This window comes from Curcuma longa, chromosome 1, assembly GCF_044706935.1.
Source record: "Curcuma longa cultivar G26 ecotype Majalengka, Jawa Barat chromosome 1, ITB_CL_G26_1.1, whole genome shotgun sequence".
Lineage (NCBI taxonomy): Eukaryota > Viridiplantae > Streptophyta > Magnoliopsida > Zingiberales > Zingiberaceae > Curcuma > Curcuma longa.
In genome coordinates, this window is record NC_133861.1 from 15,428,294 (window position 1) to 15,447,761 (window position 19,468).

The 19,468-nt window shown below is 38.2% G+C and overlaps 4 protein-coding genes and 2 pseudogenes across 5 annotated transcripts; 2 read left to right on the forward strand and 4 right to left on the reverse strand.

Annotated features, from left to right (window-relative positions):
• Nucleotides 1-464: 464 nt before the first annotated feature.
• LOC141821350 (large ribosomal subunit protein bL34c) lies at nucleotides 465-2,895 on the reverse strand. The gene is made up of 2 exons (XM_074708774.1): nucleotides 2,668-2,895; nucleotides 465-931 (listed from the first exon to the last, which is right to left on the reverse strand). The coding sequence occupies exons 1-2, from the start codon at nucleotides 2,861-2,863 to the stop codon at nucleotides 678-680; spliced, it is 450 nt and encodes a 149-aa protein (XP_074564875.1). The 5' UTR covers nucleotides 2,864-2,895; the 3' UTR covers nucleotides 465-677.
• A 426-nt stretch (nucleotides 2,896-3,321) lies between these two features.
• On the forward strand, nucleotides 3,322-3,941 carry LOC141821358 (uncharacterized; annotated as a pseudogene).
• A 203-nt stretch (nucleotides 3,942-4,144) lies between these two features.
• On the reverse strand, nucleotides 4,145-6,667 carry LOC141821327 (putative E3 ubiquitin-protein ligase RHC1A). 2 transcript variants are annotated; one of them, XM_074708742.1, is made up of 2 exons: nucleotides 6,532-6,667; nucleotides 4,145-5,478 (listed from the first exon to the last, which is right to left on the reverse strand). In XM_074708742.1, exon 2 carries the CDS (start codon nucleotides 5,402-5,404, stop codon nucleotides 4,499-4,501), a length of 906 nt encoding a protein of 301 aa, XP_074564843.1. In that variant the 5' UTR covers nucleotides 5,405-5,478; nucleotides 6,532-6,667; the 3' UTR covers nucleotides 4,145-4,498. The 2 variants fall into 2 exon arrangements, with proteins under 2 accessions (XP_074564843.1, XP_074564852.1); XM_074708751.1 differs by having other exon boundaries at nucleotides 4,145-5,484.
• A 272-nt stretch (nucleotides 6,668-6,939) lies between these two features.
• On the forward strand, nucleotides 6,940-11,407 carry LOC141821344 (DNA-directed RNA polymerase V subunit 5A). Its single transcript, XM_074708761.1, has 4 exons — nucleotides 6,940-7,364; nucleotides 7,763-7,939; nucleotides 9,167-9,280; nucleotides 11,200-11,407. Exons 1-4 carry the CDS (start codon nucleotides 7,077-7,079, stop codon nucleotides 11,323-11,325), a joined length of 705 nt encoding a protein of 234 aa, XP_074564862.1. The 5' UTR covers nucleotides 6,940-7,076; the 3' UTR covers nucleotides 11,326-11,407.
• A 146-nt stretch (nucleotides 11,408-11,553) lies between these two features.
• Nucleotides 11,554-12,896, reverse strand: LOC141812866 (annexin-like protein RJ4; annotated as a pseudogene).
• A 1,435-nt stretch (nucleotides 12,897-14,331) lies between these two features.
• Nucleotides 14,332-19,265, reverse strand: LOC141829851 (nuclear transcription factor Y subunit B-like). The gene is made up of 7 exons (XM_074717342.1): nucleotides 19,121-19,265; nucleotides 18,788-19,033; nucleotides 18,563-18,692; nucleotides 18,408-18,413; nucleotides 15,888-15,986; nucleotides 15,731-15,781; nucleotides 14,332-14,649 (listed from the first exon to the last, which is right to left on the reverse strand). The coding sequence occupies exons 2-7, from the start codon at nucleotides 19,021-19,023 to the stop codon at nucleotides 14,647-14,649; spliced, it is 525 nt and encodes a 174-aa protein (XP_074573443.1). The 5' UTR covers nucleotides 19,024-19,033; nucleotides 19,121-19,265; the 3' UTR covers nucleotides 14,332-14,646.
• Nucleotides 19,266-19,468: the final 203 nt, after the last annotated feature.

Sequence of the window (19,468 nt, forward strand, 5' to 3'; positions counted from 1 at the left end):
CAGAACAACAGCTTTTCATGTTAATAGACACGAGAAGCCTTAGACTAATTGAATCCAAGATTTAAATACTTGAATTATCAAAAAACACTTTCAGATTTATATAATGCGCTAAGACCATCTGCCTCTGAGACTAATTGAATCCAAGATTTAGATACCTAAATTATCACAAAAAAAAGACGGATAAGTCACCAACTCAACGAGTAGAACAAATTAAGCAATTCAAGTGGATTGAATAAATTAGGCAAATTGAATAAACTGAATGAACTAATGGAATGGAACAAATCAAATAAACTCATGGGCCAAGCAGACCACACACGAATGGGTAGATTAGGCCAGTTGATCAAGTAATCTGAGATAAACAGTCAGCCTAGCCAGACAACTGATCAACTGCTAAAGCGCTGACTTGCCTAGAATTAAACACCTCCATGCGTCCATAGAGTTTGTGACAGAAAAACAAAGGACAATTAATCTCCAAAAAAGTTTCCTGTATAGATGATATTCTTCCATCAGATGGACGTCTAGTATCAAGCAAAACACTGAACAAGTTTCACAATAAGAATAAATTGTGCTTACATAACCAAGAAATTGACAAAACACGACATGTCTGGATCAGAGTCAAACTAGCACGATAAGCTGAATGAATCCAACTGAGTAGTGGTGCAGAATTCCACCTGTGATCACGCCCTCTTTCCACTGTTTGGATTTGACTTTGTGCAAAGAACTTTCCTCCCTTTTGCACGTCTTCGCTTCAAAACTGCTCTTCCGCTGGTTGTTCTCATTCGTCTGCGGAAGCCATGCGTCCGAGCAAGCGACTTTCGAGATCTATTCCTCTTTGTCATGCAAAGTACAGCCTTTCCAGCTCTCACTACTAGACGGTGGTACCTCTGTTTCACAACTCTATTACATCCGAAATCAATGCCTAAAGACAATCCTGAGGATCAAATCTTCAACATTGTTAGGATGTTACAATGTCAATTGGTTTACATATATCTTTTCACATAAAAAATTTACATGCAAACAGCCCTAAGCCAATTCAGACGTTCCAAATGTTTCCACAGTGAAATCATGAAATCAGATCAAAAAACTAATATTTGCATCAGAAATTTGGGAGCAAGTATTTGTCATTAATGGACTCAAAATTGCACCTGCAGATAAATAATAGACTTATCCTCTAGATGTACCTTAACTCTTAAATTTTCAAATCGGTCGAACAATATTTATTTAAATAGTTGTCAAGACTTCAACATGGATCACTGAGACTTCCTACTATATAGTAAGATTAACTTTACACTAACATTCTGAGTTTCACTTGATTTTGAAACGGGATGATGGAGAAAGTTGAAAGTCAAAAGAAGTAGAGTGTTGTTCTATTGGATGAATGATGCAAGTCAATAATAAAAAAAAATGGCATGGCCTGCTCACTATAGCAGTGTCTATCAAATGGAATCAAGAAAAAAAATCAATATGAGTGGAAAATTCATTCGTTAGATAGCCGATTTCCTAATGCAAGGTTTTGCACATCAGATAATTATTGTTGATTCATCAATGGCTATCTAACTCAAGAGAGGAGAATCAGAGTAAATAGTCCATCAGTGCAGACACCTACTATTATGCAACAGACAAAAAAACATAGGGCTAAGTCCTAGAGGGATGCTAAGACGTCTCATGTGCTAGAACCTGAATTAACCTTCCTGATGTCATTTTCACTTTATAAACAAAAGCGTTCACATGAAGTATGGTAGGCATACACAAGCAAGAACCAATTGCATTTTACTAGTAATCTTCTTTCTTGCAGATATAAAAGTAATACAAACAAACTTTTGTTCTTCCTGGAAATATTGAGTTTCTCATGCTTTCAACCATTAGAGATATCCCCCTCGCTAACGATTAGGATTCTGTATATTATGATGCAATATGTTCTGGTATGGTTGGCACACTTAATTGTGGCATGTCACATATAATCAAATACAAAGAATAATTAGAACAACTCAGTTCAGGCTTTCATATCTAAATAATTATGTTTTGTAGTTTTAAAACAAATTATCTTCTAATTTCCATTACCAGGAATAAGCCTTTGTTAAGCATAGGATTCACCATCATCACACAGAAAACACATTGCTAGAGTAGGTATTGATGTATTTTAACACCTTCCGAGAAGATTTGACCAAAATCACAACTTTCTACTTGCTGATATTGGTATGGACATTCATTTTCCATTGTTTCGAAGAGTTTTACATCTATTGAGAACTGTACACTATAGTTCAAAAACTAGCATCAAATGCAATATCATCAAGAAACTATGTTCTGACATCTGTTCAAAGCTCTTTCACTTGTGGAATAGGACACATACTAGTAAAAGTAGCACCATACATAGACAAACAAAATGAGATTTTATAAAAGAAACGATTCCAAGAACCAAATAAAGCATGTCAAAAATTAACTGCGTAATTTCCTTTTTACAAAGATCAAAGGTTCACACAGATATCGAACTGCTCACTATGAATTTCATCATGAAAACCCAGAAACCATACTATAAAATGTTCCCTTTTCGAATTTAGCCTAAAGAACGCATATCCACATGAAGTTTCAAAATGATAAGAATCTAAAGGCATGGATAGAACAAAATCGTCTGCAAAAAATAAAAAATACTGAAGGCGGGAGGCATACCAGAAACGGAGGAAGGAAACGACAGCGACGCAGAAGGGGAGGATAGGAAGGAGGAATGCAGTAGCACAGCAGAACGAGGTGCGGGGGACTTGGAAAGGGCGAGAGGAGCTCGGCCGAGGCCGCCGCCGCGGCCGGCGAGGAGGGCGAGCGAGGCTGTCGGAGAAGCGAGGGGGAGCGCTGCGAACGCCATCGCCATGTCCAACCTTGGGCAGCCACTTCGATCTTCGCTACGTTTCGTTCGAGGATAAGGGAGGAGATTCCATCTTATCAGATAAGGTCTTGATCGAGCTACGAGAGCCGTCTGATCGAGCGATGGCAATTCTCAAGTGAAGAACATAATATCCCCCTGCCTTGTCCCTAATCCCACTCATAATCACACACTAATCCTTCTTTAGAAGCTAATTGAATTGGGATCCATCTACATCCATATTCCTAACTGAATCCTATATAAAAACAAAAAATTAAAAATAATTTATTAAATAATATTTTATTCGCAATTATATAATTTAAAATACTTTTGTAAAGTGAGTGTCAAAGTCATCTATTCGTTGCAAATTGGCATGGACTATGTCAACTATAATTAACATTATTATTAGTGGATTAGTACTAATAGTGATAGCCCAGCAATTAATAGGCCCACGCGGGCGAAAGGAATCCCTCTGCTTTTTTAATTCCTCTCTAATAACTCTCTTTCCAGCCGCCTTCCTTCGTCCTCCCCATGGCGGCAAAGGCGGAGGACGCGCCGCCGCTCTCCGCCGCCACTCCGGTCGACTCCCCAGATCTCGGCCCAGATCCGGAGGAGCGCCGCGTCCGCACAGAGAAGAGGAGGACTGGGAGGAATGAGGAGGCCGCGGATAACGAGGCCCGCCCTAGAGAAGCGAAGCGGCGGCGGACCTGCCCCGCGGCGCTCGAGACAGCGACCTCGTCCGTGGCGACGGCGGCTGCGCGGGGGAGGAGGAGGAGGAGTCGATCGGGGCGGTCGGAGGGGAGTTCTCATTCTTCTTCGATGCGAAGGGGCCTACGCCGATCGAGACGACGCCGAAGTTCGGGACTTTCCGGTTCCCGGTGGCGGATCTGACTAGGGAGGAGGAGGCGGCGCCTCCGGCGGTTGGGAAGGCGGAGGAAGCGGCGGATGAGGGCGAATTGGAGGAAGCCGAAGTAGTTTAATTTTTTAGGTGGTTTTTGTGCTGATTCTAATCCGATCTTCCTGGTGCTTCGTTCGATGTAAGCTAAATTAAGTCACGAATAAAGTAAATGTGTGTTTTTAGCATTTATGTTTCATTTCATTTATTTATTTTGAAAAAACAAAACGGAAGTCCAACTCAAAATTATCTGTTCGACAAATACTCCGTAGGTGTTCTTTGCTCAAGTGATTACAATTAAAATTCAATAAATATCCTCCATACTTTATCTTTTTCTTCAACTACAAAACATATCGAAACTTCAACAACCACCCCTTGAACTTCTAACCAAAATAGAAAAATCTGGCAATAACAAACTTATTTCCATGAACAAGCTCATCAGAAGACATACAAACAGTGGTCCGCAGAAAGTCAGCACAAGTCATGTACAGGCACATAGATGAAAGGAAATGATGAACAATTACTGAAAAGGAGCAGCTTGGGAAGTCTTGATTTTCTATTATCTATTTTTACTTTTCGATTTTATCTAAGCCAGGAAGCTAAATGCAGAAAAGGATAAGTGCTAAAGAAAATCAACATAAGATGACATGATGCTTCGCATTGGAATCTTGGACGAACAGCTGGGCGTGGATTTGCATGAAAAGGTTTTGAACAAGATCTGATGGAATAATAAACAAAGACTAGAGATCTTAATAATCAAAAGGCCATCCAGTATAATGGAGTTCAGGAATACCATCACTGCTGCTCCCACTCGACTCGTTTGCATTAGAGCTAGTAGGATTAGCAGTCTGAGATGGCCGGCCAGAGGAAGGATTCCTCCTGGTTTGACCCTCACCACCAGATTCCCTGCTACTATTACTGTTGTTCCTCCTGGTTGGGCCCTCACCACCAGATTCCCTGCTACTATCACTGTTGCTGCTTGCACTGCCACCGCTATGATGGTTTCTAGTCGGCATATGGTTAGAGCCATGAGATGGCAACTGATGACGACAAACCGGGCAAGAATTGTGATGGACAAGCCACGGAATAATGCAGTCGGAGTGATATATATGCTTACAGGGCATTTCCCGTACTTCAGATCCCAACTCGAATCTGTCTTTACAAACAGGGCAGTGTGAATCACCACGAAGATGCCTCTTGCTTATCTTTACAGTGGGCATGGAGTCAATTGCTGATTGAGAAGCAGGTGGTGGACCACGACTGTTGTTCCTAGTGAGCTGTTCTATGAGGTTATCGAATCCAGAACCGAGAAGATAGTCACCTATATTGACACGCCTTGTACCAAGTCCATGTCCTCCATCGAAGACGATCTCAATCCCGGTTGGAGCATTGGATCTGCTATTAATGTCGATTTCCCAATTCAGTCCTCCCATATGCTGTCTCATCAAGGCAGACAAAGCATCCATAATTCCAAAATGATTATCACTGTGATTGTTAGAGTCCTCCCCCAAGTAATCAAGTGGGTTTAGGCTTCCATCTAGCTCATTCAGTTCTTGCACAAATCCTCTATCACATTTTGGGCACATCATGGTAGTTCCATGCGGCCGAATTGCTTCCCTGCAAACATAACACCAGTGTGTATTTGCTCTTGACATTTCTTACCACTTCAAACCACCATAAACTTTGAAAAGCTCAAATCTCTGATTGATATCTCAATCAAACAACACTCCTGCACCTTCCAGGAAAAAATTCCTCAGCATTCGAGAAAATAAACAATTACAATGTAGGTTACTCAGTGAACTACCCTGAATCAGATGAACACTAAGTGAATTTTCAATGCTTGAAAATTTGAAAGGGTGATAGTAACAGAAAACATACAGACGAGATAATAGATCAGCTGCCCAAATATAATCATTCCTAAATAACAGAGAGTTTGTTGATATTAAAAAATTACAATGATATATCACATGCAAGATACAATAAACAAGATAAAAGGGCAGATGTTCTTAGCAAATGAATATAAAATATCCAGAAGAAACGATACAAGTTCAGTGCAGTCAAGCTGGTCGTGAGGAAATTACAAGTACACTTATAAAAGCAAGTAAATTCTACTTTGGTCGGTATGCTTACTCGTGCTTATTTTTTCCCTAGTGTAGTGTTAAAACTTCAATCTTTCAAATCGGTGTAGAAATAAAACACACCAAGTCTCGTAAGTCAGGTAGACTAATCAATTATCATTATCAGGATGAAATTCCAAAGTGAACGAAGTCTTTTTAATACGGCAAACTCAATGATATTTTATATTGCATCTTCTTCCTGATGGTGGGCACCTAGACGTGAAGCAGATCTAATAGCTCGCGTTAGCTACCACTATTCTCGAGGTTCTTCCAACCATAGATGAGGGCAGTAGTATACACAACGCGTTACTGTAACAAGAAATTGATGGTTTTTGTATATACACATATATCCCAGCAAACACTTCCTCCTCCGTTAGGGTTTCAAATAAATGGATTATTTTCTTGTGAATGAAGAATCAAAAAATAAAAAAAAAATCATCAAGTTATAAAGGCGGAGGACATCGATCGAAACGTACGAACTCAACTTAATCTGCAAACCAAGATAACAAGCGAAATCATGGCAAATCCATACTTTACATGACCACAAATAAAAAAAATGAAAAACAGAAAAGAAAAGAAGAGAAAATTGAGAACAAAAACAGCATTCCGAGTACTAGTCTTTGTTTCTTGAACAAAAAAATGGTTTCGGAGGAGGATTTTCGTACCTCGACGATGAGAGATGAAGGGAGAGGCGAGATCTGCGATGGGAAGCGGAAAGGAAAGGAAAGGTAAGGCGATAGGTGATTGATGAGGAGGACTCGTGGACTACCATCCGTACTCGCTTGGGGCTGGTGCTAAGAATAGACGAAAGGTGAGACTACTGAAATGAGAATGTGTGGCTGTGATCGTCGTCATTTTGTCGGCCCTCGTCCACGAGGTGGATAGCAATTGACACGTCATGCAGTTTCTTGCATCACATTTTTTATTGATGAGCCCAAGTCCGGCACTACGCGAGCTAACTGGGCCAGGCCCAGGCCCAGGCCCAACACTTTAAGATTTCAAATTCTGATCGAGTTTCATGCTGATTTGAGATTGCCCTAGCCTCTTTTGATCGGGTCTAAACACTACAGACTTCGTTCTTGTCGTCCAGCTCGACTCCTGCGTTCGCAGGGAAAACGAGATACTCGATCGCTGCCGCTTTCCGTCTTTTCGCCTTTTCGCTTCTGCCTTCGCTGTGCTGCTCCGAATCCATTTGACGACGAGGAGGGAGATGGAGGCGGAGGTGGAGATGGAGGTCGCCGAGACGGAATCAGGTGGAGGATCGGCTGTGCCGGAGTGCCTGAGCTCGTTTGTGGACCTTGGTTCGGTGGAGAGCCACCGATATTTCCTCGCGCGACGCACCCTGCTTGAGATGCTCCGCGACCGTGGTTTCCCTGTCCCAGACGACGAACTCGCCCTCACCCTTCCCGCCTTCCGCGCCAAGTTGGGCGATAAACCGAAGCTTGACGACCTCAGGATCTCCCTCAGCGTCCCTTCCAAAGGCAGTCCCCCCAAGAAGGTACCTGCTTATTTCCCTTATAATCCATCAAGGGCCTAGTAAAGTGTGAAAATAATTCATGAATACTGAAGAGGATATACAATGAAGTAGTCAGTGAGTTCTGGTTGGTACCATGAAAGTTGTATTTGAAGTTGAGGGAATTAATCTTAACATTAAACTTTATGTGGTTAGATCCTTACTCGTATGGTTTTAACATTGTTTTATGTTGGCTGTTAGCGTCCAATTGATTCTTCAATTTTTTTTTCATTTACAGTTTTAATAACTTCTCATTACCTTATTAAATTCTCTGTCAATCCTCAAACAAATTCTTTCTGTGAAGTTCATGATTATTCTTTTCTTTATTGAATAACAAATACTTTCTGCCTATATCACACTAATGGATTTTCTGCATTTTCCAGCTTCTTGTTATCTTTTTTGGAACTGAGCCTTTCAAGTTGTCAACTCTCCGTGAGATGTATAACGCCGTCAAACAAGAAAACTTGACTAATTTAATCTTGGTATTACAAAGTAAAATGTCATCCAAAGCCAGAGATGGCGTTAAAGAGATTTCCAGGATCAAAGTGGAGACGTTCCAAGTGATTTCGATTGCCTGTTCTTTTTATATGTTTTTAATTTCAATCCTTATTTTTGGGAATTCATAGGAAATTTAAGATTTTTTCTACTTACATGATTATTCATCTTATCTAGTATCTTCCTTGAATATACTTTATTGACTTGTTTAGGTAAAGTTGCAACTGTAATATTTTAATAGATTTTATGCAGGATATGGTTTGTGTCTTTCAACAAAAGCTTGTAGATAGTTTTCCAAAGTTCTTGTGTTATGATTCAGTTTCAACAGATGCTATTGAATGCTTATCCCTTGACATTATCCAGAATGTTAGTATGATTTGAGCTCTTTTCTGAAAGGTTAAGCTTTTAGGATAAGTGTCTCAAATCAAATTGAACATGCTATTTGCAAGTGACATGCTATTTGCAAGGTTTTCCGGATCTCTATCCTACTTAGGACTTGTGAAGTCTTTACGGGATCAGCTTTTAGGTTTGAAACATAGGATTTTAAGAGCCTACAACCTAACTAAGAATATATTTGATAATTATATTTGGGATTCTATGTTTTTTCTTTACTAACTTTTATGTTTTTTGTTAGTGAAGAACTTGAAGAGTGATGAATTGATATTAGAGGATAGAATCTTATAGTGATTGCTTTACGTCCTCTAAGTTTCTACACCACTAACAAAAGACACTCAAAACAATAAAGCATTCAATTATTGAAGAGAAAAAACACCTTTTTCCTGAAGCATACTAGTTACAAATTCCCTTTCAATTCAATATGGATTTTTCTGAGCAACTCAAAAGAACACTTTAAATAAACCTTGAAACACTTGAGAGTTGATGCCAGATCTTATTCTAGACTACTATGTCACAGCACAGGAATCCTTATGTGTATAACTGTGCTTCTAAATAGAAAGTTATATTTGAAAAGAAAGTAAACAGATCTTTGAAAGGACAAAGGATCAATAGTTATATGCTCAAATACAGAAAGTAGTAGTCCATGAAAAATACAACAAACCATAAGCACAACTATTTGGGGTCAACTAAGTACTCTATTAAACATAAACAGGGTCCAAAGAAAAGTTTCATGTTATCTTTTTTTTTTTGCACAAGTTATCATGGATCATTTAACTGTTGGCTTCTTCCATCTCTGCCTTATTCATGGTCATTTCTTTTCTTGTTCTATAAAAATAAGTTCTTCACTGGAGGACTTTTATTGATATTGTGATGCCTAATCTGCTCAATGATCTCAGATAACTGAATTGCTGGTTAATATCACAAAGCATGTTTTGATGCCAAAACATGAATTCCTAACTACAGATGAGAAACAAGACTTACTGAAGAAGTACAATGTGGGTGAAAGTCAGGTAAAAGCATTTTAAAATTTCAAGTTACTAAATTTAAAAATAATGATCACTTTTGCTTTTATTGACTAATGTTTTCTACAATTTTTCTTGGTATATGTTAAATGCATGTTTTCTAGTGTTCTTTTTGGCTATTTTATTTTATTTTTATGAAATTGTGCTTTCTGTTTATCCAATTATGTTTCATTGTCCTAGCTATTGTCCTTAGTTTTGTCTAGAAAAAGTCATCTTAATGTACTTTTTATAGTTATTCTCTCCTCTAAATAATGTGTGTGTTTGCCATTGAACTTTCAAGTGAAGGTATAGTGTCAATTTTTTACCCATATTGGTTCCTTGTTGGATATAACTGGATGGATCTGGAATACCAATTGTGTACCAGTTAGTACATAAGGTTTCCATAAATAATCAGAAAGGAATTTCCTGATAAAATGGTAATTGTGAAAATGGAAAACATGTTTTCCCATTCTCAACTAGGGTTAATCCACTAAAATGTAGATATGCCTACGACAGAGTGACCTAAACAACAATTCACAACACCCTAATTCATCTACAATATAATCGCCTATTACAAAAGCTGAACATATCGAATCTAATGTGCTAAACAAACTACAGATATTTTGACATCTTCATCTATCATAATTAACAGCAATGCATCCCCAAATAAAGTGTCGGAGGTTTATCTCCGCTAACTAGCATTGCTATCAAAGTCTGGACATGAAATTGGAGGCAACAACAAAGAAGTCAACATAGATGTTGAGTTGGAGTTCAACAAACACTAATGCATGTATATGATTATCGACTACCAGCATAATGCAACAACATCATTAAACAAGCAATCCAACAGCTACCAACAACACCAAACAACCAAACCAATAACCATCAACAACACATGACTAGTGGTATCATAACAATTCATTAAGTATAACAGTTGTGGCCTTCAATTATTTATACTGGTAGGTCGTGGCATGTTCCGACCAATTGGTTTCTTCGTGCACTGTTGGCCTGTTGAGAGCGGCATTGCATGCCCACCCAAGCTTGAGTACCATAATGCTCACCTTAGTATTCCAATGATGTTGCATCCGACATCCTTAGATATGAGGTATCTCATAGGTCTACGGCATGAGAGTTTGTTTACGAGTCAAAAGAATGAGACTTGCACACAAATGCCTTGTGTGTGTTCCCAGAAGTGCATATAAGGTGTACTTAATATGTGAAAACATGTTCCCATCTGTAGCCATAAGCCTCATCGAATTCAACATAACATCCAACGTCTTCAACACTTACCAGCATGAACAACCTACCAACTACTTGTTATACTTGATTGTTCATGCATCATGCCAATTATAATTCATAATAATTGGATGTAGTTCCAATAGATAAACAAAAGAGGGAATAGATTAAAATAGGATGTACATGTCAAAGATAACTACCTAGATTCTTTAGTTACATAAAGTGAATAAATTGGAGTTGAATGCTTGAGAGACAAGATCAAAGTAAAATCTGCTTAATATTATTTAGTGATCTTAAAAAACATGATTGTTTCCATGAACTAAAAGATGGAGGGAATATTCATGTAGGCTTGTAGTCGACCTCCAATAGTTGATACTTCTTGTGTTGAACAAGATTGACTTATTGTATTGGACATGGGCATCTACACAATTGATTTTGATCTGCCAAGTCCCAATGATAGGTGAGGTTACATCTGGACAGTATCATAAAACACTTCGTAGAGTAAGGGATATCAGGTTCATTTCATGTGGTACTCATTGTTTGTTGAGTAAAGTTCTGTTTCTATGCTGATAATTATTTCATTTACGTTTCTCAATAAGAATACAGAAGCTGGCAAGCATCAAAGGCATACTTTCTTTATATCCATAAAAAAACCCACATTTACCTAATGCAACAAGATGTTCGTATTGCAGTTTCCTCGTATGCTTGAGACTGATCCAGTTTCTCGGTATTATGGGTTGAAGAAAGGGCAGATTGTTAAGGTCACCTATGAAGGAGAGCTTACTGGATCTCATGTTACTTACCGCTGTGTTATGTAATTTGCTCCTAACTGGTGATCTTTTTATGCTATTTTCTTCTGCAGTTTTAGTCAAAATTGAAAGGAAGTCTTATTTTGGTCAATCATGTTCTTAAAAAACAAACTAGTGATTAAGCATCTAAAGATAGGAAGGATTGTCTTTGATTGAACCAAAATCCAACATGACCACACATCTTCATTTTTTCAGCAATAGTAATGCTACTGTGATGAAGTAGCTAAACATTCTTATTTAGTTCCCTATTAAAGCCAGCAGAAAGGCCTTGTAATCCCCTGAAGTCTCTTTGCCAACAGCATGTTCCAGTGTAACATTGGTTCTCTCGTAGAACATCTCCTTGATCATCTTCAAATCCTTCTCCGCATGCATCACGACGACCTGAGTTAGCACATCCTCATCGGTATTCTTGCTGCAGACTGCACGGCGAAGAACCTACAAACGACAGCCAATTCATATCAACCAAACCCAATCAGTAAATGAAAAGAGGTTGGATCAATGATCTTAATTCATGTTTCTTGCTAGTCACCTTCACATAGTACTTATGAGGTGAGATGATGCATCGAATTGCTGTTCGCAGTGCGTGTGCAAACTCATTCAGAGGATTAGCAGCGAAAGCCTAACCAAAACATATACATGGTCAGTAGGTTACTTCAATCTTCCATATTGGTTTGGATCCAAAAGTAGACTAAATGACCATTGCCTTAGTAATAGAAACACCAAACTCGTCTTTGTAATGGTTAAATGTAGCGCGAAGTTGTGGCTTGCTTCGAGTGCTCAAAATTCGAATGATCTCGGAATGGTCGAAGCTGTGATCGTCGATCGCAACCTGAATAGTCTTGGCTTCCGACCGTGCCAAGCCCAGGTCGATCTCCTCCCCATCGTATCTGTATGTGCTCACGAGTGCAACCAAGAGCTGCATCGCAATTGACATGAAGTGCCAATCAAACATGGAAAGGCGTACAAAAACAAGAAAGAAATCGGTGCATACTTGGCGAAGATCACCGACAGTATGGGCTGCCACATCTTCTTCCAGGCAATGCTTGTAACGAGCTTGATAGGCATCCTTGACTGCCAAGAGTTCCTTTGGTGAATTCACACACGCAATTTCGATGATCACTCGATGGTCGAGTTTCTTTTTCAGCGCAATGTTCGCGAAAACAGCCTCGCGTTCAAGTGGCTCAAACATCCATCGAGATACAGCTCTCTAAACAGAAAAGTCAGATATATACACACACACAGATCTATAGATAGAGGAGTACCTCAAAGTCACCTGACAATTCTGATTCAAGCCGTTTGATGAGATTCTCATTGTGCTGCTCCTCAAAAGCCAGTCTTATTTGGTACCTTTGAACTGCATTTCTGTGTGCTAATACTTGGATTAATTATTGCTTGCTCGTCAGTTCCCCATCCTAAAGAATCACGAACAAGATTGAGGTTAAGTAAAAAAGAAGTATAGCTAGCTAGCTACTTACTGAAATTAAGTTAATGCGTTGTATAATACCATGGCAAGCCTTCCAGATGCGCTCGGCGTCTTCAGAAGGAGAAGGAACAGGATCAGGGACTGTGAAAGTGGCCATGGATCTCTCTCTCACTCTCTCTCTTGAAATTCCTCGCTGCAGAACAGAACTGCTGAAGGATGAGGAAATTTGTGACTCGCCTTCGGAAAAAAGGACCGTAAAGAAACGGCTACGGTGCATTAATTTTAATTGTTCTACTGCTTAATTAGCATGATTAATTTGGGAACTGCTTTAATTTGAATGGCGTAACGCGTACAATTTGTTTTTACGGCCATGTATTTTATTCCTACTCGCCAGCTTGCTGTCAATCGTGTCGTCCAAATGCGTTTTTTCTTCTGCCGTTTGTCTGTTTCACGATTTTTAGATGGATATCGAGATAATCTTTTGTTGAAATTTATCTTATCGTAATTTTAATAATTATTTGATTTTAGCATGGACAGTTGAAAATTTTAAATATAAATGCATTTGCACCCCAAAAGGTAATTGATATCGTCAGAAATAATCATTCAAATGATTGTATTTGAAATTTGAAAGCTCAAGAGCCACTAACATTCTCTTTGTGCCAAACATTCTCTTCTTTCACAACCCAAGGCTGGCATGCCCCTTGGAAGAACAATACTATCATTCATCAGAGAAGCAAAACATTTGAGAGAATTTATAATCAAAGAGATGAATCTGTAAGATAATAATAAACAAGAATTAGTTACCAAAGGATGGAGGAGATGGTATGCCCACTGAGAGATTACTCACTCCAGATCCAAGTGAGTACACTTCCCCAACCCAATAAAAAAACAGTAAAATAAACCTTATTGTACAATTAAAAAGGAAAATGGATCCACATGTAGGTACAAAATTACATTTGTGTTGGGAGGACATACTGAATATAGTTCTATGCATTGACCGAGCTTTTTTCCATTTTTTTTTGGCATCCAATGAAACCTTTTGAGTTTTTTTTACCCAATGGATCTAAGACGAGAAGAATTCTTTTACAAAATCCATAATGCTACTAATTCATTCTATCAAGAGACTTAAACATTCTGTAAAATTGAACCTTCTATCCTATCAATATCTGAAGGATTGATTGGAGCCGCTTTGGCGCGACCTATCGCTCTGCTGCAGTCAGTAGGATTCGTCTAAGGAGCCAGACTTCCAGAGCTACTTGACGGATGGCTTCTACCCGAAACAAAAACCAGTGCAAGATTGCCTAAATTTAGTGAATCCAATCAATATTTTGTGGTCGTATCAAGCCAAGAGATATACAAAATACCATATTAGATCATGATCAATTACTCCAGATCTTCACCAAACCATTAAGGATGTGATTGCAGCAACTAAAAGTTCCCCAACTGACATTTTGATGATTCTGTTTGGCAACTCCTGGTGTTGCAAACTAATGAAATAAAGGCAAAAAAGACATCCCGTAGAGGCACATCACATGTCTTTCATATCATTATAATGTAGAACAAAAAATAGTTGGTAACATATACTCAGCACATAATCAATCCGGAGATTCAAGCTGTAATTGCACTACGAATGAAGAGGTGACAAGTCAGTTCACTTACATGATAGTTACAATGCTAATTCAGTGTTACTGTGGATGAAATGGGCTTATCGAAAGCTATCTGCCGACGACTAAAATCCAGTGAGGGAAAACAAAGATGAATTTGGTACACACAGTGAAAATTGTTACAACTGGGGCTATTTTATAATCTAAAACACCAAATAATAGGAAGCTTAGTGATAACATAGAGCGAGGAAGCTTTTCCGCCTATAAGCCACACTTCAAGATATTACGAGGTTCTGATCTTAGTTACTGCACCACAGAGAAATAGCATCAGAAAAATTCACCTTTTCATTAACGAGAATCCAAATTTGAATTGCCAATGAACACACCTCAACAGAACAGCCAAACATAATAAGGATTGTTTAAAATGAAAACAAAATATTAATGTCTCATAACATGGGGAAAGGATTGGAAAAAGAAACCCTAAAAGCCACCTTATGAATTAACCGCTAATAATGTAGGTGTTCACTTTGTTTCAATCGGTGAATCTTCCAAACAGATAATATATTTAGTTCCTAACTTCTAGAAACAAAAGTCATGGTAAGTCAAATGTCCAACTTCCTTAGTTCTAATGACAATTCTGTATAGTTCCAATGTATAACAGACTTGAGTGGCACCTCTAAACATTTAGGATCCCATTACTTGGTTGGAAGGTATGAGTGGAGAAAAAGTAACAAAAACATTACACAGACGAAAAATTAGCTTGGTATAGATGAGTCAATTCAAGATCACCCTAAAATATGACCACAAACACACAATATAACCCACATGATCTCTAATTTTAATCTTGCAAAGAATACATAGCAAACCACATGGACAGCCTATAAAAGAATTGTTGGTGCAATCATACCATTGTTGGTATAGTCATTCCTTAAGTATTGATCATTTTAATGTAATTGGGAAAAGGTTTAAATTAGGCTTAATTTTTATTTTTCTAATAAGTGTCAAGTAAGGAACAGGAACTTGACATCTATCCTAACAAGAATGACAAGAATTTAATGTTCAAAAAGTTATTTTTACAATTCCAAACATATTACAAAATTATCACATTTACGCTTTTACATCCATTAGGTACCAAATTATTGTGTATGTATGCAAAACATGTGGAATTGCATGTGAGGAAGTACATCACCCTTAATAATAATAAAGAAAATCTCTTACGAAAGGGTAAAAAAAATCTGAAGTGGAGGTTACGCAACACCATTAGATGGCAATGTTAAACCAAACAACAAGACTGACATTGCTGAACTTGAGTGAACAACTAAATTATGATACAAATGCCCCAATCATATATTACAAAATTATATATCACGTAAGAGAGAAATGGTACCTGAGGTTGCAAATAGCCCATGCCTTGTGTAAAAGATCCTTGATGACCAATCTACTAATTTTATTTAGGAGTAGTTAAGTCGTACTATAAATGCAAGGAAGAAAAATAGAACATTACAATTGTAGTTGAACTAGCAGAAAAATGAGGTAAGTATTACCCCTTGAGAGATTGAACCAGATTGAGCTCCACCATGAGAACTAGTTATATCTTGCTTAAGAGAGTTATCTCCGCCTTTGGCAGACACTTTATTGTCACCCTGCCGAACATACTCAAAAGTATCAAGAAAAATAAGAAATGTCAATGGAGAAAAATTGATAACTAAAACTTGAAACTTAATAGATAACAGTTTGTTTATATTATATTAGCCTATTTGATAAAGGATGATGCCAACTTTAAAAGGGTTTAAGAAAAGTTTATTTGAGTAAAGAAAACAACAAGGATTAATCTAGAAGCCTCCTCTGAAAAGTGGAGAGTCTGGGAAGTGAGCATTATGTTGAATACCAAAAGTTGGTACAGGAAAATGCTTGGCAGTTTACAGTTTAGTCTTTTCAAAAGTATGAAAAACATGTATATCATAATCATTATCATAGATTTTTGAGTAGCTTGAGTGTGTAAATACATATAAAAGCTATTTAAGCGTTGAAAGTTTGACAGTTTGTTCTATGGTAATTGTTCCTGCAAATTCATGGCGACTTGCTATTTGGGTCGTGTCATGCCCATCCCAGAACATCCAGCACAACCAAACTGGGCATCAAAGTTGCAACCTCAGACCAAGTTCAGCCCAATTTTAAATTATAAATAAATAATAACATTATAAGTATTAAATATCTAAATAGTATGTAATAAAATATCAATTTTAATAATAATAATTTAAAATCTTAAAAAATCTTTTAATTTTTTATAATTTAAAAATTAAAAATATGAATTTTAACATAAAATTTAATTACTCAAATTTATAAATTTTATTTTAAAAAAATCTTTTAATTTTTATAATTTTTAAATTTATATTATCAGACACAAGCTTGTGTTGAGCAAGGCTTACGGTTTTACTGCTGGGAGATATTGACAAAGTGATCTGCCTACCATCGGGACAAGCCATCTAAAGTCTAATGGGAAGTGAGAAGACAAAAACCGAAAGAGATAGTTGCCAACCTGCTATATGAGCCAACCAATAAAATCTCTGTTAAACTACAAGCAATTGACTACTAGTTTAGTTGATTATTTGTTTTGGTTTGAGGAAGTCATGCTTAGATGTGATATTGAAGACGATAACGTTTTGTTAAATGGATTAGTACATTACCTCTAACGAGACATTTCTCAGGTTTTTCTCAAACTTTAGAGAAAGCTTTCCAACAAGACCAGAAGATTTAGATGTAATTAAAAATATATCCCATTCATCGTCAAAACTCAAATGACTCAATGAAATCCAAACTTACTAATTACATAAGATATAAAGGGTAGTCTCAGTGCACAAAGTTCCCGCCAATGCAAGATCATATCTAACCCAAAATTCCTAATTCTCCAATTCATTCCAACTCCCAATCTAGTTCTTCTGTTTAGTGTTATTATTGCCATACAAATGAGATTATGCCTAAGTTTAACTTGGTATACTCTCACTTTGGAACAAGAATCTCAAGCTCATGTTGAAGAAGAAATCCAAGTAATTGAGGCTAAAACATGCTTAGGTGAAGAAGGTAACTCAGAACTTAGGGAGGCCTATTTAATGTCATGCAAATTGTTTTCTATACGGAAGGTCACGCATCTTCTTGTGAATGGTAATGCACCTTGTGTCTATCCAACACTGCATAACTAGTTGAAATGCAAGTGTGTTATCTCCACTCTTCATTTGAAATATTTTTGGTGCCAAACTTGGAAGTGACCATGAAAGGTCACGTCCATGAGGAGTGCAAACCTACTGTCATGGTGCACATTTCCAATTTAAGCGTATAGTTGCCAAAAGCAATATGATTCATAGAAGGCTAAAAAATAGCCAATAATTGTAAGCAAGTGATATAATAGTCAACACAAGTGTGAAAATGTGATTGAATATACCATATACTGTTTATCTACTAAAATAGTTATGCTATCAGATTATTCTTATATTGATAACACCATCAGTGGTAATACAAAATTTATACAATACCACACACCTTAATGTGTATAGAGCGGTTCCAAGAGCATAATTTTGCCCCAAAAAAAGAGTTTTATGTACCAATACATCTATCATCTTTCTAGTGTGTCAAACTACCCAAACCATAAATAGAAGTGAGCTTAAAGGACAATACACTTTGTTTATAAGATGTCTGCTCAATATTATGTTTCCAATGATTTGTCTGCTCAATATGATTGCATGTCCATTAAGCGTAATCCCAGATTGCCAATATAACGCATCAACCTTTTAGATCAGTCCTTATTGACGAAAAGAAATCTTTTTTCACTTGTGAAATATTTTAGGAGTACCAGCCAGTGATAAATTAGCACATTTCATCAACCACGTGAAAAAAATGTAATTGACCGCCTAGACCAAAAAAATAAAATAACAATAACAATAATAGTGTAAGACAATGTAAGCAGAAGCATAGGCTAAAAGTTGTCTTGTCTTTCGATATACGGAACAAAGATATTAAAAAAATGGCACCAACGAAATATATAAGCAACTAATAAAAAGGCTCCTTACCTCCATCTGGACAAGCATAAGCCGCAACAGAGTACATGAAAAAGAAGAAGGGAAGAGCATCATTTTATTTACCCATTATCATACTTGAAGCGTAACATTTTAAGACTCGATCTGAGTTTCCAAGTGGACAAACAAAGAAAGAGGGAGAAAGTCACCTCTCTGTACTTCTGCAGATACAATTTCAGCGGCTCAATATAATCCTCGAATCCCAGCGTGGCCATCGCCCATAGCAGATCGTCGCCATTAATGGTCTTCCTTTTCTCCCGCTGGCATTTATCACTGGCCCTACAGCATCAGAGCGTTCAAACATTCTGACCTCTTAGCTAGTTTAGCGAACCATAATAGTAAGAAAAAAGAGAATCTTGGAGGAGAGCTCGAACTCGCTGGTGATGAAGCTGATGAACTCGGAGACGCATTCCTGGATGGTCTCCTTGGCGTCCTTGGCGATCTTGGCGTTGGCAGGTAACGCCTTTTTCATGATCCGGCTGATGTTGGCGATCGGGAGAAAACGGTCCTGCTCCCGGAAGCTGGATCGCGGGCTCTGGTCGCCGCCGCTCTCGTGACTACCGCCGCCACCACCGGCACCTCCGGGTGGGCTTGCCGGAACCTCCGCCATGGGCGTGATCCTGAGCAAGACATGACCGAGGCCGAGGAGCCAAAACGAGAGTCAAGCGACCAAACCCTAGATCGAAGGAAGAGGAGGAAGATAATACCTGGGAAAGAGAGGGAGGTTTTGTAATTGAGGCGCGCGCGGGGGGAGTTGAGGAGGAGGAGGCGGCGGCGGCGATGGGTTGTTGGGGGAGGGAAGAGAGGAGATCGGACGCTGGAGAGGAGGCGGCGGAGGAGACGATCGCGATCGGAGCTCGAACACGAGAATTGGGTATCTGCACCGTCCGTCGCCCCAACTTTAACGTGCCATAAGACGGACCCCACCTCCCACTCTAAGCGGTTGGTTAAAAAATAATTTACTCGTCTAATTTCCTTTTTAATAAAAAAAACAAATATAACAAAGAGGATTATTTAAAAATAAAATTCTAAATTTAACAAAGATTTAAAAATGA

Excerpts from the sequence above, each read along its gene's own strand:
- LOC141821350 (XM_074708774.1), bottom strand. The coding sequence starts at position 2,863 with ATGGCGATGGCGTTCGCAGCGCTCCCCCTCGCTTCTCCGACAGCCTCG. Across the intron at positions 932-2,667 it reads GTTTCCTTCCTCCGTTTCTG|GATTGTCTTTAGGCATTGAT; the intron begins GTATGCCTCCCG and ends TTTGATCCTCAG.
- LOC141821327 (XM_074708742.1), bottom strand. The coding sequence starts at position 5,404 with ATGTCAAGAGCAAATACACACTGGTGTTATGTTTGCAGGGAAGCAATT.
- LOC141821344 (XM_074708761.1), top strand. The coding sequence starts at position 7,077 with ATGGAGGCGGAGGTGGAGATGGAGGTCGCCGAGACGGAATCAGGTGGA. Across the intron at positions 7,365-7,762 it reads AAGGCAGTCCCCCCAAGAAG|CTTCTTGTTATCTTTTTTGG; the intron begins GTACCTGCTTAT and ends TGCATTTTCCAG. Across the intron at positions 9,281-11,199 it reads ACAATGTGGGTGAAAGTCAG|TTTCCTCGTATGCTTGAGAC; the intron begins GTAAAAGCATTT and ends TTCGTATTGCAG.
- LOC141829851 (XM_074717342.1), bottom strand. The coding sequence starts at position 19,023 with ATGGCGGAGGTTCCGGCAAGCCCACCCGGAGGTGCCGGTGGTGGCGGC. Across the intron at positions 18,693-18,787 it reads ATCAGCTTCATCACCAGCGA|GGCCAGTGATAAATGCCAGC; the intron begins GTTCGAGCTCTC and ends CTGATGCTGTAG. Across the intron at positions 15,782-15,887 it reads CTGGTTCAATCTCTCAAGGG|ATTGGTCATCAAGGATCTTT; the intron begins GTAATACTTACC and ends TAAAATTAGTAG.